Raw genomic sequence first — 20,771 nt, forward strand, 5'->3', positions numbered from 1 at the left:
TCAAGCTTTCACTTTTTGCAGATGACATGATATTATACATGGAAAACCCGACAGACTCCACCAAAAGTCTGCTAGAACTGATACATGAATTCAGCAAAGTCGTAGGACACAAAATTAATGTACAGAAATCAGATGCATTCTTATACAGTAATAATGAAGCAACAGAAAGACAAATAAAGAAACCGATCCCATTCACAACTGCACCAAGAATCATAAAATACGTAGGAATAAACCTAACCAAAGATGTAAAAGATCTGTATGCTGAAAACTATAGAAAGCTTATGAAGGAAATTGAAGAAGATATAAAGAAATGGAAAAACATTCCGTGCTCATGGATTGGAAGAATAAATATTGTCAAAATGTCAATACTACCCAAAGCTATCTACACATTCAATGCAATTCCAATCATAATTGCACCAGCATTCTTCTCGAAGCTAGAACAAGCAATCTTAAAATTTGTATGGAACCACAGAAGACCCTGAATAGCCAAAGTCATATTGAAGAAGAAGACCAAAGTGGGAGGCATCACAATCCCAGATTTTAGCCTCTACTACAAAGCTGTAATCATCAAGACAGCATGGCATTGGCACAAAAAGAGACACATAGACCAATGGAATCGAATAGAGAACCCAGAATTGGACCCACAAAAGTATGGCCAACTCATCTTTGACAAAGCAGGAAAGAATATCCAATGGAAAAAAGACAGTCTCTTTAGCAAATGGTGCTGGGAGAACTGGACAGCAACATGCAGAAGAATGAAACTGGACCACTTTCTTACACCATTCACAAACATAAACTCAAAATGGATAAAGGACCTGAATGTGAGACAAGAAACCATCAAAACCCTAGAGGAGAAAGCAGGAAAAAACCCCTTTGACCTCAGCCACAGCAATTTCTTACTTGACACATCTCTAAAGGCAGGAAATTAAAAGCAAAAATGAAGTATTGGGACCTCATGAAGATAAAAAGCTTCTGCACTGCAAAGGAAACAATCAACAAAACTAAAAGGCAACTGATGGAATGGGAAAAGATATTTGCAAATGACATATCGGACAAAGGGCTAGTATCCAAAATCTATAAAGAACTCACCAAACTCTACACCTGAAAAACAAAAAATCCAGTGAAGAAATGGGCAGAAGACATGAATAGACACTTCTCTAAAGAAGACATCCAGATGGCCAACAGGCACATGAAAAGATGCTCATCATCACTCCTCATCAGGGAAATAGAAATCAAAACAACACTGAGATATCACCTCACGCCGGTCAGAGTGGCTAAAATGAACAAATCAGGAGACGTAGATGCTGGAGAGGATGTGGAGAAACGGGAACCCTCTTGCACTGTTGGTGGGAATGCAAACTGGTGCAGCCACTCTGGAAAACAGTGTGGACATTCCTCAAAACATTAAAAATATATCTACCCTATGACCCAGGAATAGCACTGCTAGGAATTTACCCAAGGGATACAGGAGTGCTGATGCATTGGCGCACTTGTACCCCAATGTTTATAGCAGCACTTTCAACAATAGCCAAATTATAAGTCTGCTTCCGATTCTGTGTCTCCCTCTCTCTCTGCCCCTCCCCTGCTTGCTCTCTGTCTCTGTCTCTGCCACTGTCTCAAAAATAATAAACATTAAAAAAATTTTTTTAAAAACAATAGCCAAATTATGGAAAGAGCCTAAATGTCCATCAACTGATGAATGGATAAAGAAGTTGTGGTTTATGTATAAAATGGAATAGTACTTGGCAATGAGAAAGAATTAAATATGGCCTTTTGTAGCAACGTGGATGGAACTGGAGAGTGTTATGGTAAGTGAAATAAGTCATACAGAGAAAGACAGATGCCATATGTTTTCAGAACATATGGTTCCTTCAGAACCAAAGGGGCTCTACTCTTTGACTTCTGGGGGAATACTTGCAAGAGAGGTACCCTTTTTTTAAATGGATTTGCTGAAAGGATGGGATGTGAGTCTGCTGGTGGCCTTCTTGTCAAAGAGGGAGACTCTAGAGGATGTCTCCACTGGAACAACCAATGTTTCAGTTATATGAATGAATAAAATATCATTTTTTTTTTTTGCCCAATTGTCTTTGAATTGTGTCTCTGTGTTCTGGCACTCAAAGTCCCAACTCTTGCAGGTGCATTCTCCCTGTGACCTCCAGCTCCCACTGCACAGGCTCAGCAAGTGTTAGAAGTGAACAAGATGGAGGTGGGTCCTGCCAAGGAATGTCTATGTTGGCTGTCCCTCTTTAGACATGGGTAACAGGAGAGTCAGAATTTCCATGAATGGGAAAAGGAATAAGAGAACAGCATGTTACAATTGGCACAGGCATTAATTGAGCAAAACTCCTGGAAAGGGTTGTCCAGCTACAGGATTCTGTTTAAAGATAATATCCTTCCTGCCAATAGCCTTCCCATGATCATTCTCTTCATTGGAGCACACATCTCTCTCTCAATTTAACTGTCTGCTCTGGATCCCAGCTGATCTCTCCCCTACCTTCCTCCCTACACTGCAAAGAGAGAGAGAAAGAGAGAGAGAGAGAGAGAAGGGGAAGAGTGAAGAGTAGAGGGAAGGGGAGGGGCAAAGAGTACAGGGAAGGAGGATGGAAGGAAGGAAGGAAGGGAGGGAGGAAGGGAGGAAGGGAGAGAGAGAGAGAGAGAGAGAGAGAGAGAGAGAGAAAGGGAGAGCGAGCAGGAGAGGGGAAAATGTCTCCTAAACCAGTTTTCAACCCTGACTATAAGCTATGAAATTTCTGAGAAACAGTGATGCCCAAATTCTACTTCCAGAAATTCCAATTTAATTCAACTTGGGTGGGAGGAATCATGGGTATTCTCTGAGAACCACTGAGAAGTACTGGTGTCTTCCTAATAACAGTACGGTCCTAATAAAAGTATGCAGCATCAGCATTACCTGGGAGCTTGCTAGAAATACAGGATCTCAGGCCCACTCCAGACTTGCTGAATTCGAATGTGCATTTTCACGTGATCCCTAGATGATTCACGTGCACATTCAAATTCAAGAAGTACTGAGATTCGGGGACTCCCCTGAAGCCAGCTACTGTTCTGGGCAGCATAGCTCTGTGCCTTATAGCACTCTCTGTTATGGAGGAGTGGTCAGTCTTGGGGAAGGGCAGGTGTTTCTCTCCAGAAACAGAGAGGAGAGGACCACTGGTGCAGCCCTTGTCAAACACAGACTGACTTTGTCCAGGGAGACACAAGGAGCCAGCATCCCCACTGCCTCTCTATCACCCCTGATTTCCCAACATACATCGCTGTGCTGTGTAATGGGCACTTAAATCACCTGAAACAGAGCAGCCCAGGGTTACAACTGCAGAGCAGCATCATATAATTACACCGAGGAAATCATTTTTACGTTTCATTAGTGCTCCTTAATAGAGACGGTCTGCCTCCAGGTGTGACCGCCTCAGTGACAGGTTGGACTATCTGTGTCCCCCTTCTACCAGCCAACTTTAATGTGCATGTGAATCACTCAGGAGATTCTGATTCAGGACATCTGGGATGTGGCTGGGAGCCTGCCCCTCTAACCAAGATGCTACTTGATGCTTTGGGTAGTGAGAAGGTCTTAAGCCACACAGACATGTCCAGGAAGCATTTCTGCACCAAGAACTTGCTTTGCCTTGATCTCATTTAACCGTAACAATGCTATAAAGTGGAATTATTTAAAAATCATTCCAACTTTTCATCCGACCTGAACCTCAATCAGCTGAATTCCCAGACCTGGTTGCACATCAGAATCACCTGGGGACCTTTTCAAAACATACTCCCTGGAAGATTTCGATTTTTAGGTGGGTTCAGGAGTACGTATTTCTCAAAGGCCCTCAAGCAATTGTGATGCAACTAGTACGTGGACTGACTTGCTTTGGGAAATTACAGATTAAGACGTCACTGTCTGTCTAGAGCTGATCAGAGCAATTCTTGTGCTTCCTGCTTCCTCCACGAAGTAACTGCTTCTTATTTTATGTCCTTGACACCAAAGTCCAATACCTGCCAAAAAGCAAGGGCTTAATAAGAGTTATTGACTCACTAAATGAATTGAGAAATGGATGGTGGATGGATAGATGCATGCTTGCATACATGCAAGGAGGAAGGAAGAAAGGAAGGAGGGATCAAGGCGGGGGCTCCTAGAGCTTGGTATTTACCCATAAACTTGAGTCTCTTCTTCTCCCACTCTCCTTCCTGACCTACCTTCTCTTTATCTCAATTTCCTGTCTTCCTTTCTGTCTTATTCCCCAGGGTCTTAGAACCTCTTTTCAAGGTTCTGTGCTCCCCACTTCCTCCCTTCCTTAAAGGTAAATTTGGGACCACTTTCTCATTAAGACCCATCCTGCCACCATTAGGACCACAGATCCAGTCTTCAGTGTGACCACGAATTAAATGAAGGTGGTCCTCAGATTCCCATCAGCCTCCAGCCCCACTGGAACTCAAGCTACCTTTCTCTCAACCCCTCACCAAATAGCCGTTTTCTTATCCAGTCACATAACTTTCACACACCAATGCACTGATGATTCTGAAATTTATATCTTCCATTTCAACTCATCCCCTGACCTCCAGGCTTGCATATACACCTGTGTGGTTAGGATCTCCACTTGGGACTCTAACAGGAATCTTCAATTTAATATATCTAAAACCAAAGCTCTAACTCTCCTCTACTGTCCCCCCGCTGCCCCCCACCTCAGTTGTGTTACCACCATTTGCCCAGTTGCCCAGGCATGCCTGACCACGTCCCTTCTGTTACTCCCAGAGCCAATTCTACAGGAAGTCCAGAAAGCTCAACCTTCACAATATATCTTAAAACTGACCCTTTCTTACAGCCCCTCTGCTGCTACCACAGTCCAAGCCACCATCAACTCTCTCCTGCATAATTAAAGAATCCTCCAAACTGATCTTCTGACTTTGCTTCTTGCCCCCTACCATAGTCAGCCTCCATACAAAGGCCAAAGTGAGGCTTTGGAAATACACATCAGCTGGTGTCATTCGCCTATTGGAGACCTCACAAAGCTCACCACCCACCATCCAGACACTCCTGTGGCCTTCAAGGGTCTACATGATTTGGTCCCCAGTGACCTCTCCAACTGCGTTTCCTCACATTCTCCCTGCTCACAATGCTGTCAAGTGTTTCTGTCTCCAACACTAAGTTCCTTCCTACCTCCCTGTCACTGAACTTGTTGCTGGTCCATTCTTCACTCAGACATTCACATAGTTCACTACCTACTTCAGGTCTTTGCTCAAATGTTACTCCTTCAGAGGGTATTTTAAATAGTTTCTCATGATTCCTACTCTCTGTACCGACCCAGTCTTGTCTTGTCCTTCATACCTCCTTCACTGTCTCATTATATTATAGATACACACACACACACACACACACACACACACACCCCTACTCAAATGTCTTTTTTGATTATCTGTTCCTAAGTTTCATGAAACCTTTTCTATCCTGATTTCAGCTGTATCCATTATGCCATAGTCAGTGCCTAGGACATAGTAGGCACTCAATCTAGTTGTTGAGCAAATAGGTGAATTGTATGCCCCTACCTTGTTCGGTAGTATATTAATCCAGATTATAAGAAACATGCTTTATTCATTATTGTGTCATTTTGCTTTTTAACAAATAAGCTCAATAAATGCTTACTATCATAGAGCTTGTTAAATAAATAATGATACACGCATGTCACAGAATTCTACATATTCTTACCCTATTTTTGTTAAAAATCCATTAACACTAATGGAAAAGAAGAATATGCCCCAAATTGAAAATGAGATCACCTTTGCCTCATGGGGTTACGGCTACAGTTTCGTTTCTTCTTTGGCTTTTCTCCATTTTCTAATTTTTTACATAATGAAAATATATCACTGTACAATCAAAATCTAATTTAAAAAACTTTTAATGTACTCCTATTTAGAGGTAAAACAACTAATCACCTAAGATGCTGAGAGTCGTTATGTGGAGACCTGAATTCTCACCTCTCCTCCTCAGTTGGTCAGCCAAGTCAAAATCTCTCAGTCTATTCTTCTGAAAAATGAGGGCATACCAAAGTGTGATGAGACACAAGTGACAATGTCTACATGCAAAGATTTGGAAAACAGTAGTACATTTTGAGGGATTATCACTGGTGGATCCTTTCTAGGGCATTGGTGGGGATTACAAAATTGGCTCCCTTCTTGGCAAAGACATCGACATATCCATGCTTCACCCCAAAGGGGTAATTAATGGTGGAAATATTGGGCATGGTAGGGAGACAAAGGGAGAAACCAGCTTTTCATCAGGCATCCCTTCTGGCTCCGGTGGATTACCATTATTAGCTAAGTGACCACCCACTGCTTATGTGCAAGACCTGAGTTTCACGGCTTTCTCTTGAAATCACCCCTCCAAGGCGGAGAGGTATAGCAGGGCCTCAAAGCAGGATATGGAGCCAAGGGAAACCCTTTTCCTTTCCCTGTCATCTTCATGTCAGGTCCAAATTCCCAACTGCACCCCATAACCTGCCCAAACACCCCAACACATGCACACATGCATGTGACTAGGCAGCCTTCATTTAAGTTCTGATAATTTTCCCTTTAAAAATAAAAGTGCATCTGACAGTCTGTGATCGTTTGCCCAAACTGAGCTGAGTGCTGCAGACCAGAATGATGGCAGACATCAGGCACTGGCTCATTACCCTTGCCTAGTGTCTCCTACCACAGTCTCAGAAAAGAAGGCTCATTGGGCAGCCACTGAATGAGACCACCATTAGGTTCCTTCCCCCTACAGGGGCCTCAGTTTCTCCATCTGTAAAATTAGGAGGCTAGACTAAAACAGGGAAGAAGATAGGTATATATCTCACACATATCTCATTCTCCGAAACCCAAAAGAAATGATCCCAGACCTTTATCCCATGTACAATAACAGACTCTGCTTTCTTCTTGGTCCAGGAATGTTTGAGGGAAGACATGGGGCATGTATTTCTCTGTCTCTGGCTTCTTTATTTTCCTGAGTTGGTTCAGTTTATGGGTCATCTATTCAGACTTCCCCATGTTCTCTTCTTTTCCCATATTATATCATCACATCCTGGACACTGCCACTATTCCTCTACTCCCACCCAAATGTCACCAGCACAAGTCTTAGTACATGAAACAGATGTTTATTGTCAGTTTGGGTTGACAAACTGTGCATTGGAGTGAAGCAAACTACTTAAAATTGGAAATGAGGTATCCCAATCTTTGAAATTTTGAGCTATTCTAACTTCAGGAAGTCCCCGTGCTGTCTTCTCTGGCCTTTTGGGCTCAGCTACCCATCATGTGGCTCAGCCTCCCGTCTCCTACAAGCTCCTCACCCCCATCTTGCTCATTCACAACCCTGAATTCATATAACTTATGCAGGACAACTTAGTTCTGTCTTTGTTTTGCTGTTTTCTTACAGTTTATGTCCTTTGGGTCCCATCTTCAATACCTAAAACAGCCGATAAAAAATGCATTCTAAGACAAAGACAGTTTTCTCTCTAAGAGGAGTTCTGATGCCAAATGTGTATAGCTTTTCTGACCCTACCCACATGCCTGCCATAACTTCCTAATGCTATTCCTGAAACAGATATCACTAATCAATCTAACCACTATTTGCCACTAATCAGGTCTCTTCCCAACAGAGAACTGTAAGCAGACATTCCCAGTGAATAATAGCTGCCCCCACTTCCCATAAGTACAATCTTTTTGCAATTTTCAATCTCTGAGCCCCAGATGACCTCAAAGTTTCCTTCCAGCCTGGATCGTCTAGGATCTGGTAAGAGTAGAATATTCACTCAATGAAATCAACCGAGGACATCATTAATCATTTGCAGGGAAATGTTCCAAATAATCTGAATAGGACATACCCCTGTCTCAACTTCCCCCATCCCCCCAGCTCCAAGAGTCTGCAACAAATCTGAAAAGAGCCCATGCCTGATCACTCTTTTGGACTAAAACATGAAAGATCCTAGATAATTAAGAATAGTACAATCTCATCCTCTGCTCCAAATGTTCTCCCCTCATCTTTTTCCTTGACTGACTTCCTCTTAGTCAACCTTCTGGGCTTAGCTGAAATGTCACTTTCTCCAAAAAGACATCTCTGAGACCACCTTCTCTAAATGTTGGTCATGTCCTTGACCCTCATTAGGCATTCTTTAGCACCATATACTCCCTCTCAGTAAATCCCGTCATCATTTAATTGCATAATTGCTGCTCAGTGTTTCTCTTCCCAACTAGGTTCCATCTCCAGCATCAAGACATGACTGCATGTAATAGATGTTCAGTAAATATTTGCTACACGATGGATTGATTATTAATATGTACTTTCTGTGTTGAATGTGAGACATGGAGATGCACATGGTATATAACATGTCTCCTGACACATAGAAAGTGCCCCATAAAGGACAGTAATACAAACATAACTGATACAGGGCTCTGTGCTCTCTCTCTGTATATCATTTCATTTAATCCTTGCAAAAACATAGGTGAAGCCACTGTAATTATTCTCAGTTGACAGATAAGGAAATTCAAGCTCTGATAAGTGAAGTCACTTGCCCATCACTGCAAAGAGGCAAGAGCCAAGATGGATACCTAGAGAGCTCAGCCTCAGAGCCTCTGCCTATGGGCTATTCAGGAGGAATCAGAGAGGGGCATTAGGCTCAGGGCTTGAAGGCGAGTGAGGTTTTCCACTGAAAGGAAAGGGCAAGTGTAGTGTAGTGGAGCAGTTAGGGCTTGAGCCTTAGAGCCTAGACAATCTGAGTGTCAGTCCCTCCCGAGCCACTTCCTGGCTGGGTAGCATGCGCAAGTGACAACCTCTGAACCTTGCACTTCTCCTCTATAAAATGGGAATAATAATACCTCTGCCTGCAATTACAATATGATGATCCTATAAGTGGTACACTGACTGGTACATTATGCAGCGCTTGTAAAAATAGCCAAAATTATTCCTTCCTCCTGGTTCCCTCCTGTCTTCACCTCTCCTTTCCCATCCCCTTCCCTCCCCTCTACTCCTTCCTTCCCTTCTCCCCTCCCCCCTACACTTATATATATATGCTTTGGTTCTTAGAACGTCACTTTTAAGCGGGTAAAGAAGCTGCCTAGATGCCTCTTTACCCACTACCTGGTAGTATATGTGTTTTGGGGAGAACTGAGTTTTTTTTCCCCTAATGCCTAAAAACAAAGAGACATTATTGGGTACAATTAATTGTTCAAACTGCCAGAGATTTGAAAGTAGGGGGAATAAACAGATGTTGCTCTGAGCTCTCTGCTCATTAACTCAGAGAAAAGATTCATTTCCTATGCATGATTAACTCCCCATCGTCAGTGATTTACACAGCAGATGATCAAAAGAGAATTCATTATTTCACAGACAGAGAGTCTGGGTACTAGGCATTCAGCCTCCTTGGGATAGCTCTGTCCCCTAAATTCCTGGGGTGTCTATGGTTAGTGCCTTGACCCAGGAAGATGCTGTTTGTCATTGGCCCAGTTCTCCCAAGGGTTCTCAAAAGAATGATGATCAAAACCAGCACAGAGTAAGCCCCAAGACCTCCCTCTGTTCTGTGACTGGAAGGAACCCAGAATCCAGCCACCTTTGGTCTTCATTACATCTTGTCATTGTTTAAAGGAGCACTGTACTTTGGAAGATAAAGCCAAGCATGGCAGGACTCATGTTTTCTGTTGGAAAAGGTCCCAGGACCAAAAGAGAATCACCATCATAGAGTTCAAGATCCGCAGAGATCTGGCAAGTATATACCTATTGAGCACCTACTATGACACTGCAAATCAAGAACATCATGGCCTCTTCTCCCGACATTGCATGGGCAATGCCTTCCTGGGAGGCTAAATGAATACTTTCAGTGCTGAGTTAGCAGACAAAAATCCAAGGGGTTCTACATTGCCCTTGCTTTCCAGAAAGGATAATTCTACTGCAAGGGTTTTATTTAACCATCAGTGGTACAGGGCCAAAGGATCAGGAGCCAAAACTATCTTAGAGAAGGATCAGGGTCTCTGCCCTTTATGATGCTCAATCAACCAGCCTTACATCAGTCACTGTGAGTCAGGCTTTGTTGGGGAGATAGTGTTGAATCAGACACATTCTCTGCCCATGAAAAGCTAAGGCTAGAAGTGGTAATGGGGTAGGGATATGAAGAATTAGAAGACAGTTTTTAAACACCCCTGTCTAGTCCAGGGCTTATTTGTGATGAATTCTTTACAGGACTCAGAAACAAGACAAAAATAAAAGCCATCCTTGTATGAATTTTTTATAGAATAAAATTTATTTCATTGTGAAAATGCTTCCTTATTTTGAAATAATGCCCTCCTTCTCTCCCTCTCTTCTTTCCTTACATTCTTCTCTTTTTGTATTTAAAAAGTTTCTTTTATGAAATGATGGTGTTGATAAAATTTGAAGTTAATAGTTGTCAAATCCATGGCAGTTCCTACCCCCTCCCTTTAAAAAATATTATTCGTTCATGAAATCTCTAAATCAGGCACCCATGGCTATAAATAAAGGCAATACAGATAAAGCTCAATGGGAGCTCGGCAAGGAGGGCAAGATACCTTCTCACTTGGGTGAAATCAAGAAAAGCTTCAAAGGAGTTGACATTTGGGCTGAGACTTTAAAGATGGATGGGTTTTGTAAACTTAGAGTTTGAGGTAGATTCAAAAGGGCAATCCAAGTGGAGGACACAGCAAGAACAGAGGCATAGGGGTGGGAACAGAATCCCAGAATAAGTCATGCTGTAGAAATAAGCAAAGACCTACTTTTACCAGAGTACACAGTAAATTCCAACCTGTAAGCCACTGCCTCCTAGAGGGCTCTAGAGGTATTGCAAGGTATCTGCCAATTTTCAAGCCCATTTGCCAATGTCTCACTCCTAGTACAACTACTTTTTAAGTCTTTAGATCTATTTATTCAAAAGTATTACTGAATTCATAGATGCACCTGGTCAACAAATGATTTCTCAAGCAAAATATGCTAAAATAGCAACTGTTATTTTGGGAATCCATGAAAAAATTTTTTTTAATTTAATTTTTTATTTTATTAAAAAAATTTTTTTAACGTTTATTCATTTTTGAGAAACAGAGAGAGACAGAGCATGAGAGGGGAAGGGGCAGAGAGAGAGGGAGACACAGAATCTGAAGCAGGCTCCAGGCTCTGAGCTGTCAGCACAGAGCCTGACGTGGGGCTCGAACTCACGGACCACGAGATCATGACCTGATCCCAAGTTGGACGCTCAACCAACTGAGCCACCCAGGCTCCCCTTTGAAAAAAAATTTTCATGTCAAAAGGGAACCTCATGATTCCCTCTCCTTTCATTCATTCAACAAATATTTATTGAAAGCCCACTATGTGCTAGGTACTATGCTAGACACAATTTGCTTTGGTAAGCAAGACTCAGGACAGGGAGAAAGACCAATGAGTAAGACGTTGTAACCTGGGTGAGGGATGATGCAGAGACTGGACAAGGATGGCAGCAAAGGAAAGGATGAGCAGTGGCCAGACTGGGGCTTATTTTGAAAGAATAAACGAGACATGCTCATAGATTTGATGGTTAGGGATCAGGGAAAAAGGAATAAAAAACTGCTCCTAGGATTTCAGCCTGGACCACTGGGTAGATGATGACACCATTGCATGAGGAAATAAGAAGAGGTTGGAAATGATTGGACAACAGCATGAGGCTTATGAAGGTAGGTGAGAGGGTCATTGGCAATAATCATGAAGGCCAGATCAAGAAGGTGTGGGAGCCGTAAATGCCAAAACAAGAAGTCTGGACTTTTGTAACTGGAGGCACTTTTTTTAATCACCCCCAAAAAAGTCAGCAGCTTGGGATCCCCAAGAATGCCTGGGAGAGATGCTCTTCGATCAACTTTACTTTCTGAGTATCAACTGTATACAAAGCACCATACTTGGCACCATGGGGGATACAAACATAATTTCTGTCCTGGAGACATCATCATCTCCTCAGTTGACTCTGAAGGCTCACAGATGAGAAGAGCAAGCACCCTATCTTTGAACAGCAGCATAATTAAGATAGGCGCTGGTGCAAAGCTGGGATTCTAGAAATTCTGTTGATCTCCATGAGGAATCAGTTGGAAATACCTGGGGTTACATCAAGTTGGGTCTGCCTTGCATCTTTGTATCCAGAGGTTTGCCCTCACACTACATAAAAAGATTCTTGACATACCCACTTTATCCAGAGTTTCCATTCCACATCCTTCACCCTGACAACTGAAATGGAGACCACTGGGGGCACCCAACCCTGATGCCCTTTACTAGCTAAATGCATCATCCATCCCCAGAGGCTGTATTGGCCGCCATGCTCATAGATGCCCTAGGGAGGATCTTCTCTCAGACAGGAGCCACCTCACCCAGAAAACCCACTTTAGGTACATTCCCTCCCCCAGGTCATCCTATAAACAATGAGTACCTGACACAGTGGTCAAAAAAAGCTCACCCCCTTTGCCTTGAGATGGGATCAATTCTGCAGCATAGTTCATACCTGAGAGCTTTCTGTGGGATCAGACTGTAGCTAGTCTCCAAATAGAACCACATCCTCCTCCTATCCTCTCCTTCCTTCCCACTCCCTTGCTTCTGAGAGCTCAGTAGATCACATGCATGAGAACCCCTGTGTCATATTCTGCTTCTAGAGAACCCATCCTAAGATATCAACCTTACACTTCACTCCCTAGCACAATACTATCATTAATAATAACTAACTTGTTGAGCTCCTACGATGTGCCAGACAATGCGGGAAGCCCTTTCTGTACCTTGCCTTGTAAGATTTCAAAGGTTCAGTGCCATTACTTCCATTTAACAGATGAGAAAACTGAAGCCCTCAGACATTATTATGTGTGGCATCCTAAACACATTTCTTCTGGCCTGATGGAAGGAACACAGACCTTCCAGGGGATTGCACCCCTCACTCTACAAAACGATCTTTTCCTACATTTTTAAATGTTTTTCTGAACTCCTCCTCTTCCCTCCCCCTACCTTCGCACTTCTCAGATCCACCCTCCTCTGAAAACCGGTGGTCAATTACATGGGTTTCATTGCTCAAGATCTCCTAGGGCAGAAAATTCAATTTATTTCCATCTGTGTTAGTTTTCTCTCAGAATGCCTTTTTAAAATTGGCAATAAGCACTTGAGCCCTCCCAAGGATTGTTCACTCAACATGTTCCTAACGTTTCTAATAGGTATGTGTGCTGAGAAGAGAAAGGATGTCCCACCACCTTTTCTTCCAAGTGCTCCAAATAACTGATGAGATCTGGATCTGCTGTAGAATCACAGAAGCTTCTCTCTCCCAAAGAACCAAGCCTCAGTGCCAGCAGAGTCAAAGGATAAGTGTTCTGAAACTCCAAACCCTTCCCAGAAGGAAGAGGCATTAGAAACTGAGCATGACTTATAGTGGCCACTGCCAAAAAAAAAAAAAAAAAAGTGTGGCAAGCATAGCTAGAGGCAGAGGCAATAAAATAAGGAACATATCTACTTATTCTGCATAAGTTGTTCCTTCTGCCTGGAATGTCTTCTCTCTTTCTCCAACTACTGAACTCTTATTCATGCTTCAAAACCCAGTTTAAAAGTCACCAACTCTTTAAGATTTGCATAAAATTCCCCAGCCCTTCATGAAGTAACTGCTTTCTGTGGACATACAGAGTAAGATCCACTCTCTCAATATAGTTAACAGCTCCTTCCTGTGTAAGATAACCCAAGATCAAATTCTCATCGCATCCCTCACTGGCTGTGTGACCTCGTGCAAGTCATTCAACTTCTTCAAGCCTCCGCTTCCTCACCTGTAAAATGCTAATGTACACAAACACTTCGCACTGTGCCTGGAATGCAATGGATGCTCAAGAAAATGGTGGCAAGTTTCTTCATCACCATCATCATTATCACTCCCTCCTCTGAATTTCCATAAGCACTGTTTTCCTATTGTCCATTCCATTAATTTGCTCTTTACCCCTACGGCCTTGTTTTGTTAATTAACATCTGATGTGTGCATATCTCCTTTCCTTAACTACATGGCAAGGTCCCTGGGGACAGGAAATGCATCTTACACTGTTACATCCTACACAGCTGCAAGAACAGTGCCAAACACATAATACATGCTCCAATATTTGCTGAATAAATTCTTAAATCTCTGGCTCCCAGTATAGGTGCTTATTTTGCTTGGCAACAGAACAAATAACATTTTATATTTACATTCTTGTTTCCAGGGCTAATTGATATGGGTCTTATAATCATAAAAACCCCTCTAAACTCTCCCCTAATAATGGCAAAAGCCATCAATTAAACAAACCATTAGATGTATCAACAACCTATTAATCTGCTCTTAGTGGAGGGACACTGGTTGATTTTCAGCTGTCTGGCTGCACAGTGGAAATGAGTTTAACTGGAATATTCTGTTTGGTTTCTAGCTCTCCATCAGCACTACTTACTCTATGAAATGAGGATTAAATGGTAATGTAGCTAATATAAATATGGAGACAGAGGAAGATATGCAGAGAGCATTTAACCCAGTTCCTGGTACACTGTAAATCTTTAACACGTAGTAGCTTTAAAACTCTGGGTAGAGGGGAGTGAAGTAGGAGAGTATAAAGGAGAATCAAGCCCTGGCTTTGCCATTTTAGCTCTTTGATCTCTGGTGTTCTCAGAAGCAAAGTAGGGATGAAAATATCTGCACTTCCAGGTTATTTTCAGGATTAAATGAGATTATATGTATGATAGGATAGCTGTCCATCGTGGCACAGGTGAAATGGTGGAGAACACAGAACAGAGTGCCTGCCCTTACGAAGTTCATGGTCTAGAGGAGGATACAGACAAATAGTTCCCACAAGCGAGTGGTAAGTTCTATGACAGAAGGTAGTACGGAGGACCGAGGGGACACACGGAGGGCGGGACACCAGCTGGAGCTTGTGTGGTGGGGTCACTGAAAGCTCGCCCTGCCAAAGAGGTGTGTGCTGGCCGTTCCCATCACCCAGCTTCACACCCCGCCTTCCATCAGCCACGTGGGCTGCAACTACAACCCAGCTTTCCACCTGCATCCTTAGTGGGCCCTGCAAGATGGACGGTGCCAGAGGAGACAGCAAGGCTGAAGGCAGCTGTGGTAGTTTCCAAGGGCTACTCGGAACCAAGTACCATGAAAGTACCACAGGCAGCTTGACCAGCATACAAACATCGTCTCACGCGTGTGGTTGCTACAAGTCCAAGATCAAGATGTCAGCAGGGGTGGTCCCTTCTGAAGGCTGTGAAGGAAAATCTGCTCCATGCCTCTCTCCTAGCTTCTGGTGGTTTGCTGGCAATCATTGCCATTCCTTGGCTTGTAGAAGGAATCTCTGCCTTTGTGTTCTCGTGGACTGTGTGACTGTATCTGTGTTCAAATTGCCTCTTTTTATAAGGATACCCGCCATATTGGATGAAGGGCCCATCCTACTTCAGTATGACCTCATCTTAACTAATTATGTCTGCAATGACCCTATTTCCAAATAAGGTCATGGTCTGTGGTCCCAGAGGCTAGGATTTCATCATAGGAATGGGAGGGGGCGGGGATTCGACCCATTACAGAGGAAACAGGGACCGTTCCTTCCATCCATCCAGCCTATAGTATTGGTTGGTTCCAGAAACAGCAGCTAGCTCTCATTTCCTTTTTTTTTTTCTTGCACTCCTGGAAACAGCTTCACTGTGTCCCATCAGAGTCACCAGAATCAGCTGGACAGGGCCACCCTCTCAGACCCCATGGGGGACCCTCCTCCAAATATCTAGATTCTAAAGCCCCAACCTCTTCCCTTTGTCCCTCCAGCCCTGTGGGTCTGAGCCTGTGACGGGCAGCCTGTGGCACTGCTTCTGGTATTCATATTGTTGTGTGATCCCTTCCCCAGGAGTGCAGGATGGACTCAGTGGCTCACTTATATGAGAAAATAGAAGCAGCTGGGGGCACCTGGGTGGTTCATTTGGTTAAGAGTCCAACTTTGGCTCAGGTCATGATCTCACGGTTTGTGAGTTCGACCCCCACATTGGGCTCCATGCTGACAGTGAGGGGCCTGCTTGGGATTCTCTCTTTCTTCCTCTCTCTCTGCCCCTCCCCTATATTCTCTCTCTCTGCCTCTCTCCTTCCCTCTCTCTCTCTCCCTCTCTCTCTCTCTCAAAATAAATAAATTAATTTTAAAAAAACAGCAGAGGTGATGGAATGTCACTTGACAGATTAAATAATGAGATTGTGACCTCCAACGTGAGTGTTCTGTCTTGTTCACTTGTTCTGATGAAGCCAGCTGCCAAGTTGTGAGCTTCCCTACGGAGAGGCCCACGTGGCAAGAAACTGAGGGAGGTCTCCAGCCAAGAGGCACAGATAAGCTGAAGGCATCGGCCCAATAGTCCACGAGGAACTGAATCCTGCCAACAACCATGAACACATATTTCCAGCCATGCCTTTGGATGAGACCTCAGCCTGAGCTGCCACATTTACTGGTGTCTTGGGAGAAACCTTGAGGCAGGAGATGAAGCTCAGCCATGCCTAGATTCCTGACTCACAGAAAAGAGGAGATAACGAACGGTTGTTTTCAGTTACTAAGTTGTGGGCTACTCTGTTATGTGGCAGTGACTAACTAATGCACTTTGGTTATACACAAGGTACCCTTTTTACTTTTTCTCTGTTTCAGTAAGTAGTTAACCAACTTCCTATTAAATTCTCTCAGTAACATTAATGAATATAATTTCTTTGTCTTGATTTGACACCAACTGGCACAGGATGAGATATAAGATGTGACCTTAAAGACAAGTGGGAGTTCATTGGCAAAGAGGATGAGGAGAGTGTTTCAGGAAGAGGAAACATACATGCAAAGGCCTGGCCACCATTCCAGTGTTTAAATATATTTATTAAGCACTTACTATGTGCCAGGTTTGGTACCAGGTCCTAAGAATGAAATTATGAATGAGAATTTCTACTCTCGTGTTCAGAATCAGGCGGCAATGACAGAAACACTAGGACTGGTACATTGGGGTCAGCTCATACCCCAGGCTTTCTCATCAGGGACACATGCATCCTGTTAGGATAGTGGCACTTAATCCAGGCACAAGATGACTAACCACCTCCCAGTTTCAACATCTCATCTGTAAAGCAAGAATGACAATCTCTCCCTCCCAGGACTGTAGCATTAATCAAATGAGGTTTGGAGGCTTGAAGTAGCTTTGTAGAGGAGACAGAGCTCTACTACAGTTAAGGCACAGTAGTCTTACTTTAACAATTGGTGTTTTCAATTCAGAATGATCCAAATCCTTCATCTGCCCAGTGGCCAGTGGCCCTCTGCTGGCCCAGAGCTGGCTGTAACCAAGACCTTATTAATAGGATTAAACAAAGAGCCTGTTGCTTCTGGCCCCAGACAGCGGGTTGCTGGTCATTGATAAAAAACAGGCTGTAATACAAAAAGCAACCTCCCCGCAGCCACCCGCCCCATAAATCATCAGCTACCAAGGGCTATTGAATTACCTTTAGAAGATGGATGGCACCGGAGCTGGAAGGCTGCTTGATAAGGGTTCCCTTTGAATAATTCCATGTAGAAAGCTGGGTTTGAGAAATGGGGTCTTTCCACCAGCTCAGCTCCATCCGTGCTGTCTCTGCCAGGTGCTTTCAAGATAAACACGTTTCCTTATGGGCTGCCAGAACGTCTGTGATGAAGGAAGAAAACTTACTGCCAGGACTGAGGGAAGTATCTACTTCTGCCCAAGGGACAAAAGGTGGTTTTGTTTTAGTATTATTGTTCACTGTTCATAGTACTAACTCATTAATAACAGCTATCATTGATTAAGCATATTCCATGTGCCAGGAAATGTGCAAAGCATCTGAGCTCATTAAGTCCTTAAACAACCATATGAGACAGGTCTTATTGCTCTCTCCATCTGACTGATGAAAACTTAAAACTCAGAGAGGTGACATGACTTTCTCAAGTTCACACAGCTAGTAAGTACTGGAGCTCAGACTCAAACCCCTGCTCTTAACAGGAATCAGCAAAACTTTATCTGTAAAGGACCAAATAGTAAACAGTGTAGGTTTTGTAGACCATACCATCCCCATTGCAATTACTCACCTGTGTCCTTGCAGTGCAAAAGCAGTCATAGATACTGCATAAACAAATGTACAAGGCTGTGTTCCAATAAAACTTTATTTACACAAATAGGCAGAGGGCCAGATTTGGTTGATGGACAAGCTCTACTCTTAGTTTTATTAAAAAAAAAAACCCTTATTTTAATGTTTATTTATTATTGAGACACAGAGAGACATGGAGCATGAGCAGGGGAGGGGCCGAGAGATGGAGAGACACAGAATCTGAAGTAGGCTCCAGGCCCTGAGCTGTCAGCACAGAGCCCGATGCCGGGCTCAAACTCACAAACTGTAAGATCACGACCTGAGCCGAAGTTGGATGCTCAACCGACTGAGCCACCCAGGCGCCCCTGGACAAGCTCTACTCTTAACAGTCATATGGCACTAACTCTCTACATTTGGACTTTGTGGTTTCCCCCACTCATCTGCTTCCACATAGAAAATGTCCTGGCTCTTCATGGAGTTATTTAATTTATTCAACTCACTTACAATTCCTTCATTGAGTTCTTGAAGGCACCAGCTCTAAGGAAAATACTGAGATCCTGCTAGTTTAAGAAGCAAGACGTATAAAATATTTCAATTATTCCTTTTATTAGTGAAGAAAGGAGCTTCTATGCTACACTAACAATAAATCCAAGATCTCAGTGGCATATTGATACTTTGAGCTAAATAATTCTTAGTTATCCGGTGCATTATAGGATGTTCAGCAGCATCTCTGGTCCCCACCCACTAGATCCCAGTAGCATTTCCCTACTATTTCCAGAAATTGCCAAATGTACGCTTAGGGACAAAAGCACTCCTGGTTGAGAACAGCTGGATTAAGACAACAAAGTTTATTTCTCATTCATGAGAATTTGAATATGGGTCATGAGCTCTCCCTGAGAAGTTCCCCTGCAGTGGTGCAGCAAGGTCCTGAAATGTTTGCATCTACAACTCTGCCTTCTCAAAGTTCTTTGCCTCCTGCCCTGCAAATGAAAGAGATTGAGAATGGAGAACCTACACCCCTTCTTAACTTTCTCAGACCAGAAGGGACATGTTGCTTATGTTCATAGGCCATTGGCCACAGCCTAACTGCAAGGAAGGAAGGGTGGGAAATATAGGAGAACACATGGAGTATTTGCAGTCCCTACTGGTCATTCAGTCACTCAACCAACAATGAAGGAGTACCTATTCCAGTCAACAGTATACTGATGCTGGGGTTATATCTCCGTGAATAAAACAGATTTTGTCCCTGCCAAAATAGTGCTTACACTCTTCCTTTAGGGTGCTGCTTCGGGTTGCAGAGAAAAAGAGCATGAGTTAGGTCTGGTAGCAGAGATTATTGAAAGGATACACAAAGATGTGCAAAATAAGATAAAATTATCTCAGCAATTATCCTGGGTCCAGAACTCCTGAAGCCTCATTAGGAACCTGAATAAATACATCAAAAGTCTGAACCTAAGTGATCTTTCTTTTATTCACCTACCCTTCATATATCCTAAAACAGAGAACACAACTGGATCAATTACCATCCAATAATGAGCCCTTTTGGCCAAATCACTTCAGAGTTTTAACATCCAGCTTTCACTAAGTAATGCTGTCATCACAAACAATTCCAAAATGGCTTACAATAACAGACATTCATTTGTTGCTGATATATACGTCATCTGCAAATTGGTTTTAGCTCTGCCAATATCTTCTTTATTCCAGACCCAAATGAATGGCAGTCCCATCCTCAGTCATGAGTTAGAAGGAAAAGAGCAAGTGGAATTACTATTGGATCTAAAAATTTCTTCTCAGGCATGGCATTCACGTCTGCTGAAATTCCATTGGCCAAAGAAAGTCACACAGCCATGTATGACATCAGTAGGGCAGGGAGGGTACTCATCCCACTGGAAGGACCACACGAAAGGGATGTAGGGATAGGTCTATCAACTAGAGAAGGATTCTAGCATCTCGTGGGTAGTGGCCAGAGATATTGCCAAACATCTTACAATGCACAGGACAACAAAGAATTATATAGCCCCAAGTGCCAAGCAAATATTTTAAATGCTTAATATAATCTAACACCATAGTTCTCAATGTTGTTCCCCAGGGAACATTTGACGATGCCTGGGGGCATTTTTGGCATCACAATAGAGAAGATGCTACTGGCATTTAGTTCACAGAGGCCAAGAATGTTGCTACACATTCCACAGTGCATAGGAAAGTCCCCCAGAACAAAGAATTATCCCACCCCAACTGTCAATAGTGCTGAGATTGATAAACCCTAATCTACCACAAGAGGCAACTAGGCTCTTCTATTCATTCATTCACTCATTCATTCATTCATCTTCATCAGAGATTTATTGAACATCTATTGAGTGTCAGATACTGTGCTAGTCCCTGGGGATAAAATAGAAGTAAACATAAATACAATTCCTGCTCAAATGGATTGTATAGTCCACTTGGAGAGGCAGACATTAATCAAATAATCACACTAATGAGTGTTTCATGACAAACTAAGATAAATGATAGAATGGAACAGATTCTCTGAGAGTTTATTCTATGAGAGAGATTAGGGGAGTCTTTCCCACAAAGTGACAAGAATTCTGAAGGATGTGTAGGAGTTAACTAGATAAAGAGGGTGAGGGAGTTCTAGGCATAGACACAGAAAGGAGCATTTTGTTGGAGGAACTGAAAGGTCAGTGGGATGAACACACA

General features: G+C 43.0%; 1 protein-coding gene across 1 annotated transcript in view; it reads right to left on the bottom strand.

Annotated features, from left to right (window-relative positions):
• Positions 1 to 17,652, bottom strand: part of SRRM4 (serine/arginine repetitive matrix 4) — a 275,510-nt gene extending 257,858 nt beyond the window's left edge. The window contains exon 1 of the mRNA XM_049619894.1: positions 17,478 to 17,652. Within this exon, the coding sequence (XP_049475851.1) occupies positions 17,478 to 17,594 (117 nt within the window). The 5' untranslated portion in view covers positions 17,595 to 17,652. The remainder of the gene's footprint in view (positions 1 to 17,477) is intronic.
• Between the last annotated feature and the right edge of the window lie 3,119 nt (positions 17,653 to 20,771).

This window comes from Panthera uncia, assembly GCF_023721935.1.
Source record: "Panthera uncia isolate 11264 chromosome D3 unlocalized genomic scaffold, Puncia_PCG_1.0 HiC_scaffold_8, whole genome shotgun sequence".
Classification (NCBI taxonomy): domain Eukaryota; kingdom Metazoa; phylum Chordata; class Mammalia; order Carnivora; family Felidae; genus Panthera; species Panthera uncia.